The 23,674-nt window shown below is 47.7% G+C and overlaps 1 protein-coding gene across 1 annotated transcript in view; it reads left to right on the top strand.

Annotated features, from left to right (window-relative positions):
* The window catches only part of DIP2C (DIP2 acetate--CoA ligase C (putative)), a gene marked incomplete at its 5' end in the record, with an annotated part of 296,244 nt that overhangs the window by 187,682 nt on the left and 84,888 nt on the right, over positions 1-23,674 (top strand). The window contains one exon of the mRNA XM_086950634.1: positions 15,657-15,827. Coding sequence (XP_086806760.1) covers positions 15,657-15,827 — 171 coding nt within the window. The remainder of the gene's footprint in view (positions 1-15,656; positions 15,828-23,674) is intronic.

The raw sequence follows: 23,674 nt of genomic DNA, 5'->3' as shown, positions 1-23,674 counted from the left end.
CACAGAAGCACAAGCGTTAAATCACAAGACAGTTTAAAATACACAAAAGTTGCACAATATGGATGAGCCCTAGGGGCCACCTAAACCATATACTAAGAAAGTGGTATAAGAGATACCAATTAGAAAGGAAACAGGCCTAGGGCCTTGGGAATCGCTGGAGCTATTCGAGACTAGCAATGATTAAGTCGGGAAAGGCCCGCGGGACTCAGGTGCAGTGTCTAAAGTGCACGCACTTCTCAATGTAAAGTCTATGGTGCGTAAAAGTTACACAAAGTTAGTTTAAGGATACTTCCGCTGAACCTAGAGGAACAAAACTTAAGACACAGACCCTTGAGATGTGTACCAGTGTAGGAACACCGGCGTTGCAATGTTACCTCACCCACAGGAAGTGGGTGCACAGGGTCGAAGTGGCGTCGGGTTTTGACACGCAGGTTCTTGGCGCTTGAAGCTGAAGATGCTGCAGGCGATGTGAAGGAGAAGTGTCCGGTGGATCCAAGGGTGGATCTGAAGTGGTGAAGACCTGAAAGCAGAGTGGACAATGTTCAAAGTCACTGACCAGTGACCACCGTGGAACCAGGCAAAGTCGGGTGCAAACAGGTGATCAGGTGTTGCTTCTCTCTGCAGCTACGTGGACACGAAGAGGTCAAGGACGTCCAGGAGTCGATCACGAGCTGTCCCTCGAAGGCTCTAGCTGATGGCGGTGTCGGCAACACTATTGAAGCAAACAAGCCTTGGCTAATGCAAGCCACGGGGAAAGTGAAAAAGGCTTATTACTCGGACCAGCAGGGTCAGAGCGGGTACTCCTTTCTACAGGAGCTAGGGCAAGTCTGAAGCAACCAGACCCACAGTGTAAATTGTAGGTTTCTTCGCCAAGATGGCCGCTGATCACGTGACAAGCGGCCGGGATGGCGAGTCGAGTGGCACAAAGCAAAAGGGCCCCACGCAGATCGTGGAGATGCTGGAGGGCTGATCTTTGGTGCCAATGCTGCTCGGTTGTGGGGCTTCTTAAACCCCAAAGCACAGAGTCGAGGGTGCCTCGGGTGCTGCGCAGTCAGCGTCTCGGGGGTCTTTCAAGATGTCCGCTCCCACGTCTCTCGGTGCCTCCACGGGTCCCTTCTTTGCAGGGACTGTGGATCGGGCTGGGAGAAGTCTGGGAAGCTCGGTCTTGTCAGGCTCTGCACTCGGGCTCCGGCAGGAGGCGGCGGCAAAGCAGACGTCGAGGTGCTGGGTGATGCCTGTGTTCACAGGGTGGCCCCTCCTAGGCCACAAGGGAGATTCTCTTCAGTCTTCTGAGCAGCAGAAAGTCGAAGTCCAGTCTTCTTCTTCGTGTAAAGTTGATTCAGGATGATCTAAGTTGCATTGGCACTGCTCCCACTCTTATTCCAATCTGAGGGGTGGATCTCCTGCTAGGTCCCTCCCCTATGGGTGGGATCAGGAAGGGGGGTGGTTACACCCCCTTTCCTTTGTCCAGGTCTCACTGGAGCTGGGGCTGGGCTGCCCCAGAACCGGTTTGACCGGATTATGCAAGGGGAAGCCTTGTGCTCCCCAGGCACTGTCTGGTTTCTTTCAAACCTCCCTGCTACAATCCACTATCTCCTGTCTGGGGTGGTGTGACACTTCCCTGTGACAGGAAATCCTTTGTCCAGGCCTCCTCTGCTGAGTTTCGGTCAGCCGCAGGAGGTCAGACATGTGTCTGTGGCAGAAGCATCCATTTTGTGGATCTGAGGCTCTGGTTAACTTTAACCGGGTTTAAGGCTACACACATGTCGTGTCCCTCTAGAAGGGTGGAATGCTATCCCCGTCGACAGAACTGTCGAGGGGATAGTATTCCAATTCGTATGACACCTTACTCGACATGTTTTGATAAAGCCAAACCAAAGATAGCATTTAACCGCAAGGATTATAATGCACTTAAGAGTATATGGTATGGCAATATCCCGGAACAGCTTAGGGAGTGGTTCCCGACAGCTGCAGACAGGCTCGGCTCATGCTAGAGCACCATCTCACATATTTCCAAGCACTCGGCCTCCAGGATTGATGAGGCCTTCCATAGGAGTGGCTGATAGGAACATAGGTGTCCAGTTTAGGGTTAGATATAGGGAGACTATATCTAAGCAAGAGGTGATTACACCAACTTACCCCAGCTGAGTGATCAGCCAGTTGTGTCAAATATGGAGGCCAGGCCAGGGGTGGCACAATACATGCTGCAGCCCCTGGTAGGCCTTGGATGCACCTATGCCCTGGGTACCTAGGGTATACTGTTACAGGGGCCAACAAGGTGAACCAATTCCAATTGTGTTATGCACCTAAGGTACATGGAGTCCATTTTAAGGAGAGAGCAATCAGCCTGGGGCCCTGAATAGCAGGATCCCAGGCCAACTAAGTCAAAAACCAGCTAAACACCAGGCAAAAAGTTTGGGGGTAACCATAGTCAGATATCCACCTTCCTACATAACCCCCCCCCCAAACGAAAGGAGATAAGGCTATCCTTGTCCAGGTAAGCCTATATTGCCTAAGTGGCCATATAAGGTAGTACCAGCTCTGGCTTGGTAACCCCCTGTTTCATGGTCCACTAAGCAATCCCTCACCCTAAGGGTATCTGAGGGTCTCCACCATAGGGAATCTCTACCTGTGGTGTGTCTTTGCAAAGTCAAAGGCTGGTGTTGAGATGGAGTACTGAAGTGAGTCTCCTCTGTAGTGCTCAGCTTCCTCCAATCACTCTCCACCATGTGTGCCTTTCTTTCTTTGACTGAGTTGCACTGTGCTCTCAGGGTCAACCTCTGGCTACCTAAAGCTGGAGGCTGAGTCCCTCTGTTTGGCTTACTGGAGGGACAGTTCAGGTTTGGGCCCTTAGGGTCCCAGGTTTGGCTGTGCCCAACAATATCCATCTGGGGGAGGTCCCTAACTACTTTTAAGGGGGATCCCTCAGGAGTTTTTAAAGTTTGCACCTCACTAGGGCTACTAGTTTCGGTGCCCCTAATCTGTTGATGGGGGTGCTTTATTTGACAGGGGGCCCTTTGGGTCTCACTGTCCTTCTTGTCCTCTGCAGCCCTGGGCTGAGTAAGGCAAGGTAGAGAGGGGCAGGTTACCTGCTCCAGACTGGGTCCCACCTGAGAAGGGTCCACTGCCATCAGAGGCTCTGTTAGGCCAGGCCTAACAACCTCTGGGACAGTTCCTTCATCAGGGGTAAGATCAGTTCCCTGAGGAGGCTGATCCTTTCCTAAAGTCTGGTGGGAGGGAGATTTCTCTTCCTCCTCAATGCTCTCTGTTTGGGTGGAGTGATCCATCATTTCAGGCTTCACTACCCATGTATCAGTTTGAGTTTGGGCTGTGGCCATCACAGCCCCACCAACCTTTTCAGGAGGAGACTCAGTTTGGGTATGGGCTGTTACTAGTACAGCCCTGCTACTCTTTCCAGGAGGGAAGTTATCTAAAGATGGGGCTGAGGTTTGCTCAGCCCTCCCAACCTTTTCAGGAAGGACATCTTGAATTGGGGCTGTAGCCATTACAGCCCCACTAACCTTTCCATGGAGATTTACCATTCTAGAATGGGTTTGCTGTTCAACCTCAGCCCAGGCTGAGATTTCCAAATCATTACCCAGTAGGCAATCTACAGGCAAGTTTGCTGACACTGCCACTCTCTTTGGGCCAGTGACAACTCCCCAGCTAAGATTGACTACTGCCATGGGATGATTGGTTTCTATGCCATCAATGTTTGTCACCTGATATTTGGCATCAGGTAAATGTTGCCTTGAGGGGACTAGACATTCAGCCACCATGGTGATGCTAGCCCCTGTGTCTCTGAAGGCCTCAACTTTCAAGCCATTGATGAGGAGCTCCTGTCTATACTTGCTCAAAGTGTTTGGGCAGGCAGTGAAATTGGCAAACCCCATGCCAGTCTCATAGACAAGAGTATCTGAGTTAGGGGACCTGGCTAGGCCAGAGTCCACCTGTCCTCCAAAAGTAAACCCACCCAAATTCTTGGGGGTGCTCCCACCACCTGGGGGACCACTGCTAACAGTGACAGGAGGTGTTGGAGCCTTACCTGGAGGTATATTCTCTTTATTGCCATTCTTGGGACAACAGCTATCTGTTTTGTAATGCCCCACCTGTTTACAGGTATGACAATAAGGCTTTTTCTGGGTTGTAGAAGTGTCTTGGGACCCACCCCCATTCTTGGAGTTTTGGGGCCCTGGGGAAGTCTTTTCCTTACTTTTATCCCCACCCTTCTCTTGAGGCTTGGTAGTCTCTTTCTTTTGGTCACCACCCTGGTTCTTAGGCCTGATCCTGGTTCTGACCCATTTGTCTGCCCTCCTACCCAATTCTTGTGGGGAGGTCAGATCAGAGTCAACCAGGTGCTGATGTAGAAGCTGATTTTGACAATTACTTAAGATTTGCTCTCTCATAATTAAATTATACAATCCTGTATAGTCAGTAACCTTACTTCCCAGCAACCAGCCTTCCAGAGCCTTAGTGGCACATTCAACAAATTCAGACCAGTCCTGAGTCTGTGTCTTCTGGGTATCTCTGAACATTAACCTGTACTGTTCAGTGGTTAAGCCTAACCCATCAATCAGAGCACTCTTCAGGACCATGTAGTTTCTAGAATCCCCATCACTAACTGTGAGGAGTCTGTCTCTGCCTCTACCTTCAAAGGAGAGCCACAAGATTGCTGCCCACTGCTCCTGAGGGATCTGCTATACCATGCAGGCTCTCTCAAGTGCAGTCATCCATTTGTGGATATCATCCCCAGCTTTGTAGGGGGGCACAATCTTACTCAGGTTTCTTGTATCAAAGGACCTGTCTTTATCCTTCTGGATAGTGCTGCCACCAGTGGATCCTAATCCACTCTCTCTAGGCTGTCTTGCTCTAGCAAGTCTCTCTTGGACCAGGGCAACCTCTAGTTCTCGCTTCTGGATCCTAAGCTCAGCCTCTCTCATTTTGGCTTCATGTTCCCTTCTCTGAGGGCTAGTCATCTCCCTTCTGGAGTGACCATGAGAGCCTCTAGAAGCATGGGAGTTGTCAGAGTCTCCTGAGTGAGTCCTTCTCCTCCTAGGCTTCTGGTTAAGTCCACCTGGGGGTCTGAATGGGTTGTTACCTGATTCATTCCCAAGTAAGCTTAAGTTAGCCTGGTTCAGTCTACTGACCAGCACCTGACTATTTCTGTCATCATCTGACTCACTGCTTCCCCCCTCCTCCTCCTCTTCTTCTTCTTCCTCTTCCTCCTCATCTACCTGAGGAGCTCCAGTGATGGGGGCTTCCTCATCTACCAGGATTATAGGACCAGGGGTGTCTACAGTGTCATCCTCTGAAGGATGGCCTCCTTCAGCATTCCCTGTGGGGTTTGCCTTAGAGGGCTTTAGAGTCTCAGACTGGTCTAAGAGCTCTCTTAGGTGGTCTGTAGTAGGGGAAGGCCCTGTCTTCAGACCCCTTAAGACACAAAGCTGTCTTAATTCCTTAAAGGAGAAAATAGCAAATTTGGATGGTGCCCTTGGAGGGTCACTCTCAACAGGGGTGTTACCAGTGGATCCCTCTGCTCCAGACATTGCTCTAGTGTGGGTGGATGTGTTGCAAACTACCTACACTGGTGTTTACCTACTAAACCTATCTAGTAGTTGTAGCTAGGGTGTGCTACTCCCTTTGCTCTACAACAACTAAGTTCAGTAGAACTTAAGTATACTAGTCTTGTTTTATATGTACCTAGCAGGTACCTGTATGATCTTTCAAATGATAATCTCAAAGATTGTAATGGTAAAACAGCAAGCTCAGATCCCAATCCGCTGCTCACCAATGTGAGAAGTTGGCCTGGTATATAATGCTCACTAATTCTTAGTGATCACTTTGTACCATGCCAAGCAACCCTTATGATGATGGTTGTAATTCAACCTTGTAGACCAGTTATCCTAGTGGTAACGTGGACAAAGCAGTCTTAGGCTAAACTCTGAAAGGCATGTGAAGCCAGCTGTTATACCATACACAACCCCCTTGAATACCAAATGAAAGGGACACCACACAGATATATATTGAAAATATATATTCATTTATTAACTATAAAATCCCCTGGACTCTTTATGAGCACAGAAGCACAAGCGTTAAATCACAAGACAGTTTAAAATACACAAAAGTTGCACAATATGGATGAGCCCTAGGGGCCACCTAAACCATATACTAAGAAAGTGGTATAAGAGATACCAATTAGAAAGGAAACAGGCCTAGGGCCTTGGGAATCGCTGGAGCTATTCGAGACTAGCAATGATTAAGTCGTGAAAGGCCCGCGGGACTCAGGTGCAGTGTCTAAAGTGCACGCACTTCTCAATGTAAAGTCTATGGTGCGTAAAAGTTACACAAAGTTAGTTTAAGGATACTTCCGCTGAACCTAGAGGAACAACACTTAAGACACAGACCCTTGAGATGTGTACCAGTGTAGGAACACCGGCGTTGCAATGTTACCTCACCCACAGGAAGTGGGTGCACAGGGTCGAAGTGGCGTCGGGTTTTGACACGCAGGTTCTTGGCGCTTGAAGCTGAAGATGCTGCAGGCGATGTGAAGGAGAAGTGTCCGGTGGATCCAAGGGTGGATCTGAAGTGGTGAAGACCTGAAAGCAGAGGGGACAATGTTCAAAGTCACTGACCCGTGACCACCGTGGAACCAGATTGGAACCAGGCAAAGTCGGGTGCAAACAGGTGATCAGGTGTTGCTTCTCTCTGCAGCTACGTGGACACGAAGAGGTCAAGGACGTCCAGGAGTCGATCACGAGCTGTCCCTCGAAGGCTCTAGCTGATGGCGGTGTCGGCAACACTATTGAAGCAAACAAGCCTTGGCTAATGCAAGCCACGGGGAAAGTGAAAAAGGCTTATTACTCGGACCAGCAGGGTCAGAGCGGGTACTCCTTTCTACAGGAGCTAGGGCAAGTCTGAAGCAACCAGACCCACAGTGTAAATTGTAGGTTTCTTCGCCAAGATGGCCGCTGATCACGTGACAAGCGGCCGGGATGGCGAGTCGAGTGGCACAAAGCAAAAGGGCCCCACGCAGATCGTGGAGATGCTGGAGGGCTGATCTTTGGTGCCAATGCTGCTCGGTTGTGGGGCTTCTTAAACCCCAAAGCACAGAGTCGAGGGTGCCTCGGGTGCTGCGCAGTCAGCGTCTCGGGGGTCTTTCAAGATGTCCGCTCCCACGTCTCTCGGTGCCTCCACGGGTCCCTTCTTTGCAGGGACTGTGGATCGGGCTGGGAGAAGTCTGGGAAGCTCGGTCTTGTCAGGCTCTGCACTCGGGCTCCGGCAGGAGGCGGCGGCAAAGCAGACGTCGAGGTGCTGGGTGATGCCTGTGTTCACAGGGTGGCCCCTCCTAGGCCACAAGGGAGATTCTCTTCAGTCTTCTGAGCAGCAGAAAGTCGAAGTCCAGTCTTCTTCTTCGTGTAAAGTTGATTCAGGATGATCTAAGTTGCATTGGCACTGCTCCCACTCTTATTCCAATCTGAGGGGTGGATCTCCTGCTAGGTCCCTCCCCTATGGGTGGGACCAGGAAGGGGGGTGGTTACACCCCCTTTCCTTTGTCCAGGTCTCACTGGAGCTGGGGCTGGGCTGCCCCAGAACCGGTTTGACCGGTTTATGCAAGGGGAAGCCTTGTGCTCCCCAGGCACTGTCTGGTTTCTTTCAAACCTCCCTGCTACAATCCACTATCTCCTGTCTGGGGTGGTGTGACACTTCCCTGTGACAGGAAATCCTTTGTCCAGGCTTCCTCTGCTGAGTTTCGGTCAGCAGCAGGAGGTCAGACATGTGTCTGTGGCAGAAGCATCCATTTTGTGGATCTGAGGCTCTGGTTAACTTTAACCGGGGTTAAGGCTACACACATGTCGTGTCCCTCTATAAGGGTGGAATGCTATCCCCGTCGACAGAACTGTCGAGGGGATAGTATTCCAATTCGTATGACACCTTACTCGACATGTTTTGATAAAGCCAAACCAAAGATAGCATTTAACCGCAAGGATTATAATGCACTTAAGAGTATATGGTATTGCAATATCCCGGAACAGCTTAGGGAGTGGTTCCCGACAGCTGCAGACAGGCTCGGCTCATGCTAGAGCACCATCTCACATATTTCCAAGCACTCTGCCTCCAGGATTGATGAGGCCTTCCATAGGAGTGGCTGATAGGAACATAGGTGTCCAGTTTAGGGTCAGATATAGGGAGACTATATCTAAGCAAGAGGTGATTACACCAACTTACCCCAGCTGAGTGATCAGCCAGTTGTGTCAAATATGGAGGCCAGGCCAGGGGTGGCACAATACATGCTGCAGCCCCTGGTAGGCCTTGGATGCACCTATGCCCTGGGTACCTATGGTACACTGTTACAGGGGCCAATAAGGTGAACCAATTCCAATTGTGTTATGCACCTAAGGTACATGGAGTCCATTTTAAGGAGAGAGCAATCAGCCTGGGGCCCTGAATAGCAGGATCCCAGGCCAACTAAGTCAAAAACCAGCTAAACACCAGGCAAAAAGTTTGGGGGTAACCATAGTCAGATATCCACCTTCCTACACACGCAATAAACTACTAGCCCTCAACAAAGCTACTACGGGTGTTAGACCTCACCTATGTATCCAAACTGTCCCCGGCCTATCCTATGGACCTATCACCTGTCTCGCCTGTCAAGTATGGGCCAATCCCCAACTGGCCACCACACAATTTCCGCTAAAAATCAGCTGGAATTGAAATGCCTATACCTTAATGCCAGATCCCTACCTAAACATGCCCTGGATATCTGGGACATGTTGACATCCAGGAGCCCTGATCTGGTTTTTATCACCGAAACTTGGCTATCTGACACTAGCGCTCCAGATCTCGCTAATGCTCTTCCCCCTGAATACAAAATAATTACACAAAATAGACAAGGCAAAAAAAAAAAAGGAGGTGGAGTCGCTGTGATCTTCAGAGATCACCTAACATGCCTCGCGGAAACGACAACTGTTTACCCCGAACATGAGATATTATCATTTAAAATCCTCCTCGAGGGCCTCATCATACTAGCCGGTGCAGTTGTCTATAACCCCCCAGGGCAACAAGCCAGCGTAGGTGCCAAACTACTGAACCAACTGCTACCATTCTGCTTGAAACATAAAAATTACATGGTCGTCGGCGACTTCAACGTCCATTACAAAAAAACAGACGCCCCCGGATCTTCCCAGCTGAAATATGACATGGAAATTCTACAACTCAAACAGTGGGTTGAGGGCCCCACGCACTCAGCAGGGCATACCCTGGATCTTCTTTTCACTAATATTGAATCGACCACCATAAAGGAAATCCTCCCCCTGTCCTGGTCTGACCACTCAATGTTATCCTTCTCATTTAAACTCCTTGGTAAACCCTTGAAGCCCAGATCCACCCCCCTTATCACCAACAGAGCTTGGAGACTAATCAATGACTCTAATTTTCAAAACCACTTTCTTGAGACAGACGTCACTTTGCTGGACGACTCTTCCATCTGCAGCAATGTCACTCTTTTAGACACCGGAATTCGTCAAACGCTAGACAAACTAGCCCCTATGCGGCAATCATGGAAAAAAACAACCACTACGGAAAAATGGTATACCCCTCTCCTCAAGAGCCTCAAAAAGGAATGCCAAAAAAACGAACATCGATGGAGACAAACAAAAGACTCGGAAACTAGAGCAAATTGTCACCAAACGAAAACAGTATATCCTAGCCATCCGAGATGCAAAAAAGCATAATTCACTCAAAGAATCCAGGAAAACCACAATTCCGCTAAAGAATTGTTCAAAATAGTGAAGGAGCTCAGTAACCCATCCAGCACCTCACAAACCCTCACCCCCTCAACCGAGGCCTGTGAACGCATCAGCACCTTCTTTGCTGATAAAATCAACAAAATTTACTCTACCTTCACCCCCTCAAACACCCCTACCCTGTCCGACAATTCTGACAAGCATTCTCCAACACCAGACAAATGCAATGACCAACCAGACGCAGGCAACCTACCGCGTCTAACTAGTTTTCAACCATTCTCTGAAAACGAGGTATTAGCGGTATTGAAGACCATTAAATCCGGCTCTCCCGCGGACCCTTGTCCCCACTTTGTGTTTTCCAAAATTGCACCAACGCTCTGCCCTTTTATCACCAAACCTTTTAATCAATCACTCACCACCGCGTCCTTTCCGGAAGCCTGGAAACACGCATCCGTGACCCCCTTCTGAAGAAAGCCGGATCCGATATCTCCAATCCGGAAAACTACAGGCCAATTTCTCAGCTCCCTTACCTCTCCAAAGCCTTGGAGAAACTGGTCAACACACAACTGTCCCGGTATCTGGAAAACAACTCACTCCTGGACCCCTCCCAGACCGGCTTCAGGGCCAACAATAGCACCGAGGCAACGTTGCTGGCAGTGTCGGACAGTATCAGATGCATCACAGATCAAGGGGGATCTGTGGCTCTGATACTGCTTGACCTGTCAGCGGCGTTTGACACGGTATCACACAATTGCCTACTAAATACCCTCTTGAGTAAAGGAGTGCAATCTACAGCATTAAACTGGATTAGATCATTCCTTAGCAATCGTACCAAGGCCGTGCACATGGGCCAGTTCTACTCAAAACCCTATCCCATCGGCTGTGGGGTCCCACAGGGGGCCTCGCTGAGCCCCACTCTCTTCAATGTCTATGTTTCATCTCTGGCTGACATTGGAAGAAAGTGGGGCATCGGCATAAGTTCCTATGCCGACGACACACAGCTGATGGTGACAATGGATGAAAAACTACACAGCTGTCTCTCTGAAATGGCCCTATGGATGTGCAACCACTGCCTAAAACTAAACGCCGGCAAATCGGAGATACTACTGTTCGGAGGAGCTAAACTTACATGGAACGCCACATGGTGGCCACCCTCACTGGGGTCAGCCCCCACCCCAAAACAGCACGCCAGAAATCTAGGCATCATCATGGACGACGCCCTGTCCATGAAGGACCACATACGATCACTCTGGGGCAAAGGCTTCGCAATACTCAAACTCCTGGCAAAAATCTTCCCCTGGATACCCCTGGACTGTCGACGTACAGTCACTCAAGCCCTACTGGTTAGCCGCCTAGACTATGGCAACGCCCTATTCGAAGGGATGAACGAACAACTGTTCTCCCGCCTACAGGTCCTACAAAATCAGGCGGCTAAACTGGTCTGTAATAAAGGCAAGCGAGACTCAGCATCCGCATGCCTCATGAAACTTCACTGGCTACCGATGCGCCAGAGGGCTACTTTCAAAATACTCTGCCACGCGACAGAGCTCTGCATAAAACTGGCCCCACTATCCTCCAAGGGAAAATTGAATTCTACGTCCCCAACAGGAACCCAAGATCGAATCACTCAGCTCTTGCCAAATCCAAGCGCATCCACAAGGCAAGGACAGGCGGACGCGCCTTCTCATACCTGGCAGCCAAAAGGTGGAATGAGTTACATGTAGACCTCAGACACACCATAAACTACCTTCAGTTCTGCCAAAAACTAAAAACTCACCTTTTCCCCAAAAACTAATCCCCCAGCACAGTCCTCAGCAGTCTCCTTTGTTTTACAGCGCCGTGATATCCCATGGGATGAGTGTCGCGCTTTACAAATACCAGAAATAAATAAAACTGAAAGTACAAACGTCGAAATTTGAAGTTTAGTAGGAAGGGTGGAGCTTTTCAAAATGTAGTTTTATTTCCAAGTGATGCAGCAATATACTAGCCTCTGGCATCTCACTGTTTTTGCTCCTATTGCTTGCTGTCTGTGCATACCAGTGTTTCAATTGAGTTCTTCACTTATCCACACTAGATTCAGTTTGCTATAGCTGTGTTGCACCACCAAATCATGCTAAGGAAAACAAGTTAATTTTTATCATTCAATTACTTCACATTTGCAGAACATTTTAAATATATATATATATATATATATATATATATATATATATATAACACACCTACTGGCGATAGCCAGTAGGTGTATATATAGTTAGGATTTTTTCTCTATGGGATTTTTGAAAATTCTATGTCTAATAACTTTGGCGTTTGTGGACGGAATTGGCTGAAATTTTCAGGAAAATGGCACATTTTGTTTCTGAGCAGCCCCTGAAAATTTGGGGGGGGTTCGTCAGGGGGGGGCCGAGAAAAAAGGGGGGTCCCAAAACGCGTTTTTCCCATGTTAATTTCCATAGGGCGGTTGGCCTCACTTTTAGCTCGAACGGCTGAATGGATTTGCACGAAACTTGGCAAAATTGTAGGGACTGTTAGCCCGATGTGCCTTTGCTAGGTCTCAATATATGTGCTCCAGTGGATTTTGAGAAATTAACGTTCAAAACAAGATATATATCTGTAACAGCGCTCCGGGCAGCGCTCCGGTTCGCGTACTTTTCGCGTAACGGAGCTTTGCGAAGCTGATTGGCTCTCCGGTGTCTGTCAACATTCTAAACAGTCCGGAGCGGCCGCCATCTTGTCTCTCGGTAGGATCGAGAGACAAGAGGAGGCCAAAACAAAGGGGGAAATGAAGGAAAGGGGGCAAGGTAGACCCCTTCTGACCCCCTAGGATTGATGAGGGGGATATTATAGAGCCACGCGGGGCAAAAAAAAAAAAAAAATTCCGATTTTTTCGCCGTAGAGACGCGTCTTGGTACGCGAACCGGGCAGCTAACCGGCAGCGTAACGGGAGTCTGAGGAGTAGCTGATTGGCTGTCAACATTGTAAACAGTCCGGAGCGGCTGCCATCTTGTCTCTCTGTAGGATCGAGAGACAAGAGGTGGTGAAAAACGAAGGGGGAAATGAAGGAAAGGGGGCAAGGTAGACCCCTCCTGACCCCCTAGGATTGATAAGGGGGATATTAAAGTGCCCCGCGGGGCAAAAAAAAAAAAAAAAATGCGATTTTTCGCCGTAGAGGCCCGTCCCGGTACGCGAACCGGGCAGCTAACTGGGCAGCTAACCGGCAGCGTAACGGGAGTCTGAGGAGAAGCTGATTGGCTGTTAACATTCTAAACAGTCCGGAGCGGCCGCCATCTTGTCTCTCGGTGGGATCGAGAGACAAGAGGTGGAAAAAAAAAAGGTGTAAATGAAGGAAAGGGGTAAGGTAGACCCCTCCTGAACCCCTAGGATTGATGAGGGGGCTATTAAAGTTCCCCACGGGGCAAAAAAAACGGGCAGCTAACCGGCAGCGTAACGGGAGTCTGACATATTGTGTTTTTGGAGCGTTTGTTTGCATACCGGGTAGCGTTCCGGTAAGCGTAACAAGGGGAAAATCAAGAGAAACAGTAAAATAAAATTTAAAGGAGTAGATTTCCACCAAACTTGGCAAAATTGTAGGGACTGTTTGTTTGATGTGCCTTTGCAAGGCCTCAAGATATGTGCACGTGTGGATTTTGTCTAATTAAGGTTAAAAAAATATATATATATCTGTAAGCGTGCTCCGGCGCGCTTACGTTACGGGTTTTGTTTGCGCTGCAGAGACGATACGTCACGGTTATGCAATGCGTCATGAGGCGTCTCACGGGCTATGTGATACGTCACGTAATAAAGAATATATTTTACAGCTATAGATATTAGCTTTTAAAAAACCAATGAAATTCACTGAAAAAACCATAGGTTATAGACCATATATAGTTAGGAATTTGCATTTACAAAACCTTGAAAATTCACTGAAAAAACCATAGGTTATAGACCATATATAGTTAGGGATTAGCATTTACAAAACCTTATTTTACTTGCACAAAACCATTGAAATTCCATATATAGTTAGTTGCACTAACTATATATCGCGCACCCGCAATCCACTGCTAATGATGTCACATATTACATCATTCATGACATGGTCAGTGACATCACTGATGACATCACTGATGACATCTCAAATGACATCACTGATGACATCTCAAATGACATCACTGATCACATCACTGATGATATCATTTATGTGATAATACAATGAACATCTTCAGACTCTAATATAACCTTAGATACAATCAGTATAAACAGACACTCACAGACTGTCACTTATCCATGGAGTTACTCACACACCTAGTCAGTTATGCAAACAATCAATCACACCTCCATTTCCTCAACTATACAGTTATACACACCTTACTTATTCAAACATATACTAACACATATTTACTGTCTTATACAATCCCTGATACAAGTTCACAATGATCCATACAGCCACTCACACATTCACTGGCTCTTATGCACAGTTATTTATATATGTCAACTCTCACATGGACTGTGTTTTACATATGTACTTACTTTGACATGTAGCACTGAGATATCCATTCACTAACCAATACACTCATGCACACAGTCAACTGTCCATACAGCTGTTTCCACATGCACTTTTGAACCCATACATTTAGTGAATCAACTGCTCACACATCTATGCACAGAGTCAAAAACCTCCCAGCCACCCACACACATACTCAGTCTCCCATACAAATACTTGGGCAACCATTCAATAACCCATATAGTTACACATATAGCTACTGATTTAAACATGCAGCAGTTTTCAGAACAACATATATAATGATGCACAAATTAAGACAGTTTAGTCACTAACCCATGCACTCAGTGAGACACGTTTAATCATTCTCTCATACAGTCAGTCATGCACCTACTAAATCCTTCAACCAGACACTTATACATCCACTCATTTTTCAATATGTAAGACATATTTTAACTTTACAGAAACATACAGTCACTGGGTGTTGTCATCAGTGATGTCATCAGTGATGTCATTTGAGATGTCATCAGTGATGTCATCAGTGATGTCATTTGAGATGTCATCAGTGATGTCATCAGTGATGTCACTGACCATGTCATGAATGATGTAATATGTGACATCATTAGCAGTGGATTGCGGGTGCGCGATATATAGTTAGTGCAACTAACTATATATGGAATTTCAATGGTTTTGTGCAAGTAAAATAAGGTTTTGTAAATGCTAATCCCTAACTATATATGGTCTATAACCTATGGTTTTTTCAGTGAATTTTCAAGGTTTTGTAAATGCAAATTCCTAACTATATATGGTCTATAACCTATGGTTTTTTCAGTGAATATATATATATATATACACACACACACAAAAGGAGAGAACTCTGGGTAGTTCCTAAGTTTAGGTGGAAGGCAGCTCCTGTATAGAGCAACCTCAACACCAGCAACACTCTAAATTTGCTCACCTCAAATGTCTGCTTTTCTATCAAAGGTTTTTAAGCATAGGATTAGCACAGTGCTATCCACGGCGAGATAGAAATGGACAAAGGCTTTTGCCATTTGTACAGCAAAGTCTTTAAGCATAGGATCAGCACAGTGCAATCCACACCGAGCTGTAAAATGACAAAGCCATTTACCACTCCAGGCACAATATTACAGCTTTGGATTAGCAAAATTCCATCCAAGCCAACCTGAAATGAGTAAAAGCAACCCCTGACACGTGTTTCGCTGTCATTACAGCTCTTCAGAGAGGTTTAGCTTTGTCCAGACACAAGGGAGAACCCAGTATAAGTCAAAACAATACCCTTGCAGGCATAGAGTGACACATAAATATATATATATATATATATCATGCTGTTAATGGCTTTATTTCATAAGAAGAATGATGATTTAGCTAATAAGTGCTGCAATTTTTCTCATTCCTAGGCACGGGGACTGGACCTCTCTCGAGTAAGGACCTGCGTGGTAGTGGCCGAAGAAAGACCCCGGATAGCTCTCACGCAATCCTTCTCCAAGCTGTTTAAAGATCTGGGCTTACATCCAAGGGCTGTCAGCACATCGTTTGGCTGCAGAGTCAACTTGGCTATTTGTTTGCAGGTAAGGTTATCAGAATTTGGTTTTAAAAACAATGCACCCTGAACACATTTGAGAATGTTCATATTCTAAAACCATAGTCAAATTTGTTATGTATTATAGGTTGCATAACACACCAGACTGGGTACCAAGTTATTCAGTCTTTGTGAGAAGTCAACGTAACTAGTCTGTGATGGAAGCTAGAAAGACCACCAGTTCAAAACACAGAAGCAGGGCATTGGGCAATGGGTTAAGAGTCACATAAGACCATGATTTTAACTATCTTAAAAAGCAAAAAAAAGGGTCCGCTGTGGTGGAAGGCCAGTGAGGAGATCCCTCAACCTATATAATCTGCCTCTCTGCTGTTTCTTGCTATAAGGAGTTAATTTTGAGCTGCTTTTTGGGAAAGATTGACAGTTAAATGAACCTGTGTAATTGATTTTTATGAAGAAGTTAATAAAGATAATCCGTTGCTGTTGTGAATTAGTTACCGAAAGTTTAGGGTTCACATGGTCATGTCATCAAAGTCCAGCATCTGTATAAGGAATTGTTGCAACAGTTGCTACAGAGAGATACAATGAGCTCTAAGAGGATTCTGTAGATTTTGTTTTGCTGACTAATAGGTTAGATGTAGTCTAATCCGTACAACTGGTGCTGGTGTAGCCAGTTGCTTAGTCTTGTATTGCCCTAGAACCTGTCATTAGTATAAATAGTTATATTGATGAGTAACTATGCTCGCTAGTAGCCAACATTATTTTGAATTCCACAAAGGTATGATGTAGCTTACTGCTGCAAACACAAGGGGATGATGGACGGAGCGCTAAAACTTTTCAGACACTTACCCCCAGTCACTATTATATCTGGGTTGAATCCATCAGCGTTCTTTCGCTCACTTTGCCATCCCAGCTCAGACCCATCCATAAATAAGCAAATCAGTATTAACCCTGTTCTCATGGGAACAGTCCAGCCCAAACTGCCAAGCCGGGTCTTCTCTGGACCGGAAACAAGCATCCTGGGACCCGTTTCGGGGTAACACTCCTCAGCATCCAGGCTAGCTTGAATTCAGTGGCAAAGCGAGCAAGGGATCTACATCTGGGCATACCCTGCCAACTTAGGGCGAACAAGGCAAACACTAGAGGATGATGTAAGGAGCGCTGAAACTTTTCAGACACTCACCCTCAGTCACTATTAGTCACTATTAGATCTGGGATGAATCCATCATTGTTCTTTAGCTCACGTTGCCACCCCAGTTCAGACCCAGCCATATTCAAATCAGTCTTGACCCTGTTCTCAGAAAAAAAGGAAGTGCCCCTCTGTACAGTTAACTACATTTTGGCGCTTATTAAAAGCACATGTGCATCCCTGTGCTGAATTGTAGGGTAACATGCAACCTGTTTCCCAAGTATCTCTCAGACTGCACAAGGAATGTTTTATTAGTTTATCCTCACCAGCTTGAGACGTATTTGGAAGGAAACAACAATCTAACCACATATACACAACAGTTGTTCATAGGTATAAAAGAGTAGAGACTGTATGGTGCAAACCTCTTCAAAACTTAGGAGGCCAGAAATAGAAAAGCCAGAGGTGCAGTGACTAGATTGGATTCTGAAGATCAAAAACAGTAGATGAGCACAGAAAAATGAGCAGCCCTAAACAAGGTCTCTGTATTTACCTGGTGCCAGAAGAATTCATGACTTACATACTTTTGCAGAAGGCACCGAAAACTGCGGGAGGGTTAGCGCTTCATACATCCAGTGCTATCACCAGGTAAGCCAACTGGTATATGGTCATCTCTGGGTGACAGATGATGTTACTGCTTAGAAGGAAATAGTCTCTAGTTGTGGCACCTCTTGAGCCAACAACTATTAGCCTTCTCCCAGCACATAAAAAGAATCTGATCAGTGGCAGAACATCGGAAACACAAATAGTGTGTGGACAGAATATCGTGTCAAAAATATCGAGGACCAGAATATAGAGTAGATAAGTGCAAAACGGTAAGTATAAATTTATTATTCTTAACTCAAGATCTTGCGTACCTTGAAGAGAAATATATTGTCAAGGCACGTATATGTGGAGTTCTGTAGTAGGGGTATAATCTGTGTATAGTCATAATCTAGTGAATAGTCCCGACCATGTGCGTGGACCCCGGAGCAATCAAAAATAATCTCTTAAAGTGTCGAGAAAATGCAGAACTGCACAGACACTTAAGAGAGAATTTAAAGACGGATAATGCAGCCTATAACCAGGCTACACTGTCCAGTACTTCAACTAGAAATTCCACCAAAAATCCACAAACAGCAAAGTCTGTCCAGATTTCCCTTGCCTCAGCAGCAAAAACCCTCTGGAATGATAGAGAGGAAGACATGGACAGACAAGCCCCATAGGCTGCCATTATGTGGCTCAAAACAGGATACTGTGCCTTTAAGAGAACTTTCCAGAACTTCACAGTATCCCAGAATGCACTGCAGGTCCCTTTTACTTTCAGTTCTTTTTTCCGGCTCCTGCGAGCAGGACCCTGGAGCATTGAGCTCACCCTTTTTAAGGGTTTTTGGTGATTTTTCACTGCTTTTTCCAAAGTTAAGTGCTTTATAGTACTTTGGTGCCTTTCTCCTTGGTTCTTGCACTCTGTTTTTTGTCGAATATGCCTGCATTATTCGATAAATGCCCGGAGTGCTCCAGGAAGAAGGCCAAATCAGATCCCCATGAGGTGTGTATCCTCTGCCTTCCATCTTCCCATGTCCCAGAGGAGTGTGTGATCTGTCAAGGCTTCTCTGGCAGAACCCTGAAGGACAGAAAGAAGATCAGACTTCAGGGCCTTGAAGAGAGAAGAATGAAGGCACAAGGTGGGTCTGGAGGGGCTTCATCTGCCCATGCTGAGGCCTCTGGGGGGCTCCCCAGGGGAAGGAAGACCAGCAAGCGTCCCCATTCTCCGTCTGGGTCGATTGCACCGACTACGGCGTCGAGAGGGATGACTACGGTCTGTTCCCCGTCGTCGGGGGCGAAACGACGTCGACACTCGGCGTGGAAGGACCTTACAAGGCCACCATCGAAGTCCCCAGTGACTATTTCGTCGTCGTCGACGTAGTCGTCGAGGGATCGACGTCAAAAGGCCAGGCGTCAGCGCTCGCCGCTGGGGCGGCACCGCCGTTCGCCATCGGCGAAGAGGAGACGATCATCGACGAGGAGATCCTCGTCAAGGAGTGGCTCGCCATCGAGGCGCAGGTCGCCGTCGAGGCGCAGATCGCCGTCGAGGCGCAGATCGCCGTCGAGACACAGAAGATCGCCGTCGAGACACAGAAGATCGCCGTCGAGACACAGAAGATCGCCGTCGAGACACAGAAGATCGCCGTCGAGACACAGAAGATCGCCGTCAAGGCGCAGATCGCCATCGAGGTGCAGACGAACGCCGTCGAGGCGGAAAAGGTCGCCGTTGAGGCGGACGAGGTCGCCATCGAGGCGAAGGCGTTCGACGCCGAGGAGAAGATGCTCGACGTCAAGGGACCGACGCTTGCCGCCTGGTCGCCGTTCTTCAACGTCGAAGAGAAGTGGAAGGAGACCTGACGCAATGGGAGGTTCGCCAACGTCCCAGGCTGGTAAAGAAGGCGGTTCACCGGGCTCGGTGTATTCCGAGGTGTATACCCCGTCAGGGAAGGTGACTCCACCGCCTCCATTGCCGAGGGGTCCCCCTCCGAGGAACCCTACTCCTCCTCTGTTACCTCCACCTCAACCTGGACCTCGGTTGCCAGAGAAGCCGCCTCAGATTCCTCCGAGGTCGGTTTCATTGCCTAATCTTCCGACCCCTCCCAAAGGGACACCTAAGCCGAAGGCCCCGGCCAAGCCTAAGTCACCTGCTCCGGTGGAACCGGCTGATCGCCCTAGGCCGAGGAGGTCACGATCACGGTCCGTACGGAGAGGAAGATCGAGGAGTCGACGCAGATCCTCCACCAGATCAAGGCATCGCCATAGGAGAAGGGGATCTAGGTCCCGCACGGACTCCTCCAGGACCCGCTCCTACTCACCGACTTTGTCGGGCTCCCCAGGGACCAGAGTGTCTCCAGTGGACGACATAAGTACATTCCAGGAGGTTCTCCTGAGGGGGGCTGCAAAACTGGGTATCACGGTGACGGCTCCGACACCTACGACGTCCGTGATATTTGAAACGCTTCACAAGAGGCACTTGTCTCGCCCTCTCCTACCACTGGTACCTGGACTGGTAGAACCTGCAGAGGAGCTGTTCCTCACACCGGCGGTAGTGAAGGCCGCTCCCTCCCGGCTTCTGAAGAAGTACAGGGCCCCGGATTCGGACCCGGCCTTTCTGAGGATAGATCCGGTCCCTGATTCAGTGATAGTGACGGCGGCCAGGAAGTTACACTCTACCTCCCCGTCCTCCACTGTGCCTCCAGATAAAGAAAGTCGATGGATCGACTTGGCTGGAAGGAAGGCTTGTGGGACTGCGTCCACGGCTATGAAGGCGTCCAGCGATGCGGCGCTGCTAGGCCGCTATGACCGGGCTCTGTGGGACTCCCTGCAACAGTTCGTGGAACTTCTGCCAAGAGACAAGAGGAAGGACTTCCAAGAGATCCTCAAGGAAGGAATGCAGGTGTCAAACCAAGTCATCAGCGCAGCAGCGGATGTCTCCCTGTTGGCTGCCCATGGTTACTGTCATGGGATCAATCAGCGGCACCATGCTTGGCTCAGGCTCACGTCACGCAAGCCGGAGGCCCAGCAGCGGGTGGCCAATCTGCCCTTTTCCGGGGAGACCTTATTCGGAAAACACGCAGATGACGAGATGGCCCGCATGAAGGCGGAGGCGGAGACCCTTACGGCTGTGGGCTTGGAGAAGCCGAAAGAAAAGAAGTCCTACCGCTCGTTCCAAAGACGGTTCGGTGCACAAGGAAGAGGACGAGGGCAGTCTTCGGGACAGCAGCAGCAACAACAACAGCAGCAGTTCCGGAGACCCTTCCAGAAGCTCCAGAAGGGTAGAGGGGGACAGCAGTCCTCTACAGCGAACAAGGGCCCGGCCGGGTCGCGACCCTGAGCTGTTACTTCCCCTTCATCCGTTACCCGCTCCAGTGGGGGGAAGTGTTCAATTTTTTATGGCAGAGTGGAGAAAAATTACTCAGGACAAGTGGGTGCTGAATATTGTTTGCAATGGATACAGTCTTCGGTTCATCAGCTCGCCTTCAGCGATCCCTCCGGTCAGCTCTCAGTATCAACTGCGCGAGCTCCAGGCGGAGGCCGATATCCTGTTAAGGAAAAGGGCGATAGAAGACGTACCTCTGTCTCAAAGAGGAAGAAGTCTGTACTCCCGGTTCTTCCTGGTTGGCAAGAAGGACAAGAACGAGTTCAGGCCCATTCTGGACTTGCGGCAGGCAAACAAGTGGATTCGCAGAGAAAAGTTTTATATGCTGTCGTTGCATCAGATTTATCCTCAGTTGCAACAGGGAGACTGGCTTTGTGCAATAGACCTACAGGATGCGTACTGCCATGTGCCCATTACATGCAAACACAGGAGGTTTCTGCGATTTCAAGTCGGCACCAATCATTATCAGTACACAGTGCTGCCATTCGGGCTGAAATCTGCGCCCAGAACATTCTCGAAGTGTATGGCAGTGGTAGCCGCACACCTAAGGAAGAACAAGGTGTTTGTCTACCCGTACCTGGACGATTGGCTGATCAAGGCCTCCTCCTTCTCGGAAGCTCAAGCACACTTCCAGAAGACGTGCGTTCTCTTGAACAAGTTGGGGTTGCACATCAACATGTCCAAGTCTGTCCCGGTCCAGTGCATTCAGTACTTGGGAGCCACCATCAATACGCTGTCAGCAAGCGTGTCTCCTTCGGAGGAGCGACGGCGATCGATCCTTCGGAAGGCTCAGGCTCTTATGACCGCTCCATCTACAACAGTGAGGACGGTGTCTTCTCTACTGGGGTCGTTGGCCTCTTGTATCTTCCTCACTCCTCATGCACGGCTACACATGAGACCTCTGCAGGAGTGCTTGGAGGACCAGTGGGACCAGAGGAAAGGATCTTGGGACGACAAGATACGACTGTCTCTGCATGCTCTTCAGTCTCTGAAGTGGTGGTGTTCAGCGGAGAATCTCCTCAGAGGGGTTCCCTTCCACAAGGACATTCCTACTCAGACTATTGTGACGGATGCCTCTCTCCACGGCTGGGGAGCGCATTCGGGAGACTTACAGATTCAAGGAACGTGGTCTCCGATGGAGTCCACGTATCACATCAATTTCCTGGAACTCAGAGCTGTTCACTTGGCACTGAAGGCCTTTCATCCGTCCTTCCAGACCAACTCTCTGCTTGTACAGACGGACAATACGACCACGATGTATTACCTCAACAGTCGAAAAACAGAGCTAAGTGGCTGATCAGGAAAGTTAGAGACAGAGTAAGTAACTACACAGCCAATCAGTACAGTGCAGCCAGGGATTAGAATATTACCCAACAACTCAAGTATTTTTTGAAAAAACTTTTTGTATTATTACATAAGAAACATGGCATCAAATAGACACTTCATCACGACAGTCAGTACAAAAACGTGAAGAAATATATACAAATATATACAAAAGTATATCACAGTGAAGGCAACATACACTTACAAAAATGATGAGAAAACATATAATCAAATTCATATGGTGACACCAACTGTTGTCTGTGACATGGATTCAAAAGCACATAGTTGCAAATTGAACACTTTTTTTGCAGATCATTAAAGAAAATAAAGCCAGTCCTTTGATAGCAAAAACCTGTGAACAGGGCGGAACTGAGATGGAATAGCCAGCCTGTCACGCAACACCTGTGACTAGTAAATTATAAGAAGTTGCAAGAAGGGCCCACAATAGTGGTATGAGTTTGTCCCTATCTGCACCCCTAGTTCTTGACACAGGCTGGGGGTCAACGCGTTTCGAACCTTGTTTATTCTAGGTTCTCCTCAGGACGAGGACTGGATGACGATGTACCTACAAAGTAATTTAGGGAAGGTGTCAGCAACTGTATAAAAAAAAAAATATATAAAAAAAAAATAAAAATAAATAAATAAATAAAAATATATACTCTATATACAGTTGCTGACACCTTCCCTAAATTACTTTGTAGGTACATCGTCATCCAGTCCTCGTCCTGAGGAGAACCTAGAATAAACAAGGTTCGAAACGCGTTGACCCCCAGCCTGTGTCAAGAACTAGGGGTGCAGATAGGGACAAACTCATACCACTATTGTGGGCCCTTCTTGCAACTTCTTATAATTTACTATTCACAGGTGTTGCGTGACAGGCAGGCTATTCCATCTCAGTTCCGCCCTGTTCACAGGTTTTTGCTATCAAAGGACTGGCTTTATTTTCTTTAATGATCTGCAAAAAAAGTGTTCAATTTGCAACTATGTGCTTTTGAATCCATGTCACAGACAACAGTTGGTGTCACCATATGAATTTGATTATATGTTTTCTCATCATTTTTGTAAGTGTATGTTGCCTTCACTGTGATATACTTTTGTATATATTTGTATATATTTCTTCACGTTTTTGTACTGACTGTCGTGATGAAGTGTCGATTTGATGCCATGTTTCTTATGTAATAATACAAAAAGTTTTTTCAAAAAATACTTGAGTTGTTGGGTAATATTCTAACCCCTGGCTGCACTGTACTGATTGGCTGTGTAGTTACTTACTCTGTCTCTAACTTTCCTGATCAGCCACTTAGCTCTGTTTTTCGACTATTGAGGTCCAGGTTGGTCAGTAGTAGGACCCCACACCTTCATTGGTGTACTGTATTACCTCAACAAGCAGGGGGGCTCGAAATCGCGCACCCTGTCTCAGGAGGCGCAAATGATCTGGCTCTGGCTTCTGGCCAGAGGATTGACG

This window comes from Lissotriton vulgaris, unplaced genomic scaffold, assembly GCF_964263255.1.
Source record: "Lissotriton vulgaris unplaced genomic scaffold, aLisVul1.2 SCAFFOLD_1411, whole genome shotgun sequence".
Classification (NCBI taxonomy): domain Eukaryota; kingdom Metazoa; phylum Chordata; class Amphibia; order Caudata; family Salamandridae; genus Lissotriton; species Lissotriton vulgaris.
The sequence above is the reverse complement of the archived record's forward strand: the minus strand, read 5'-3'. Positions and strand labels throughout refer to the sequence as shown.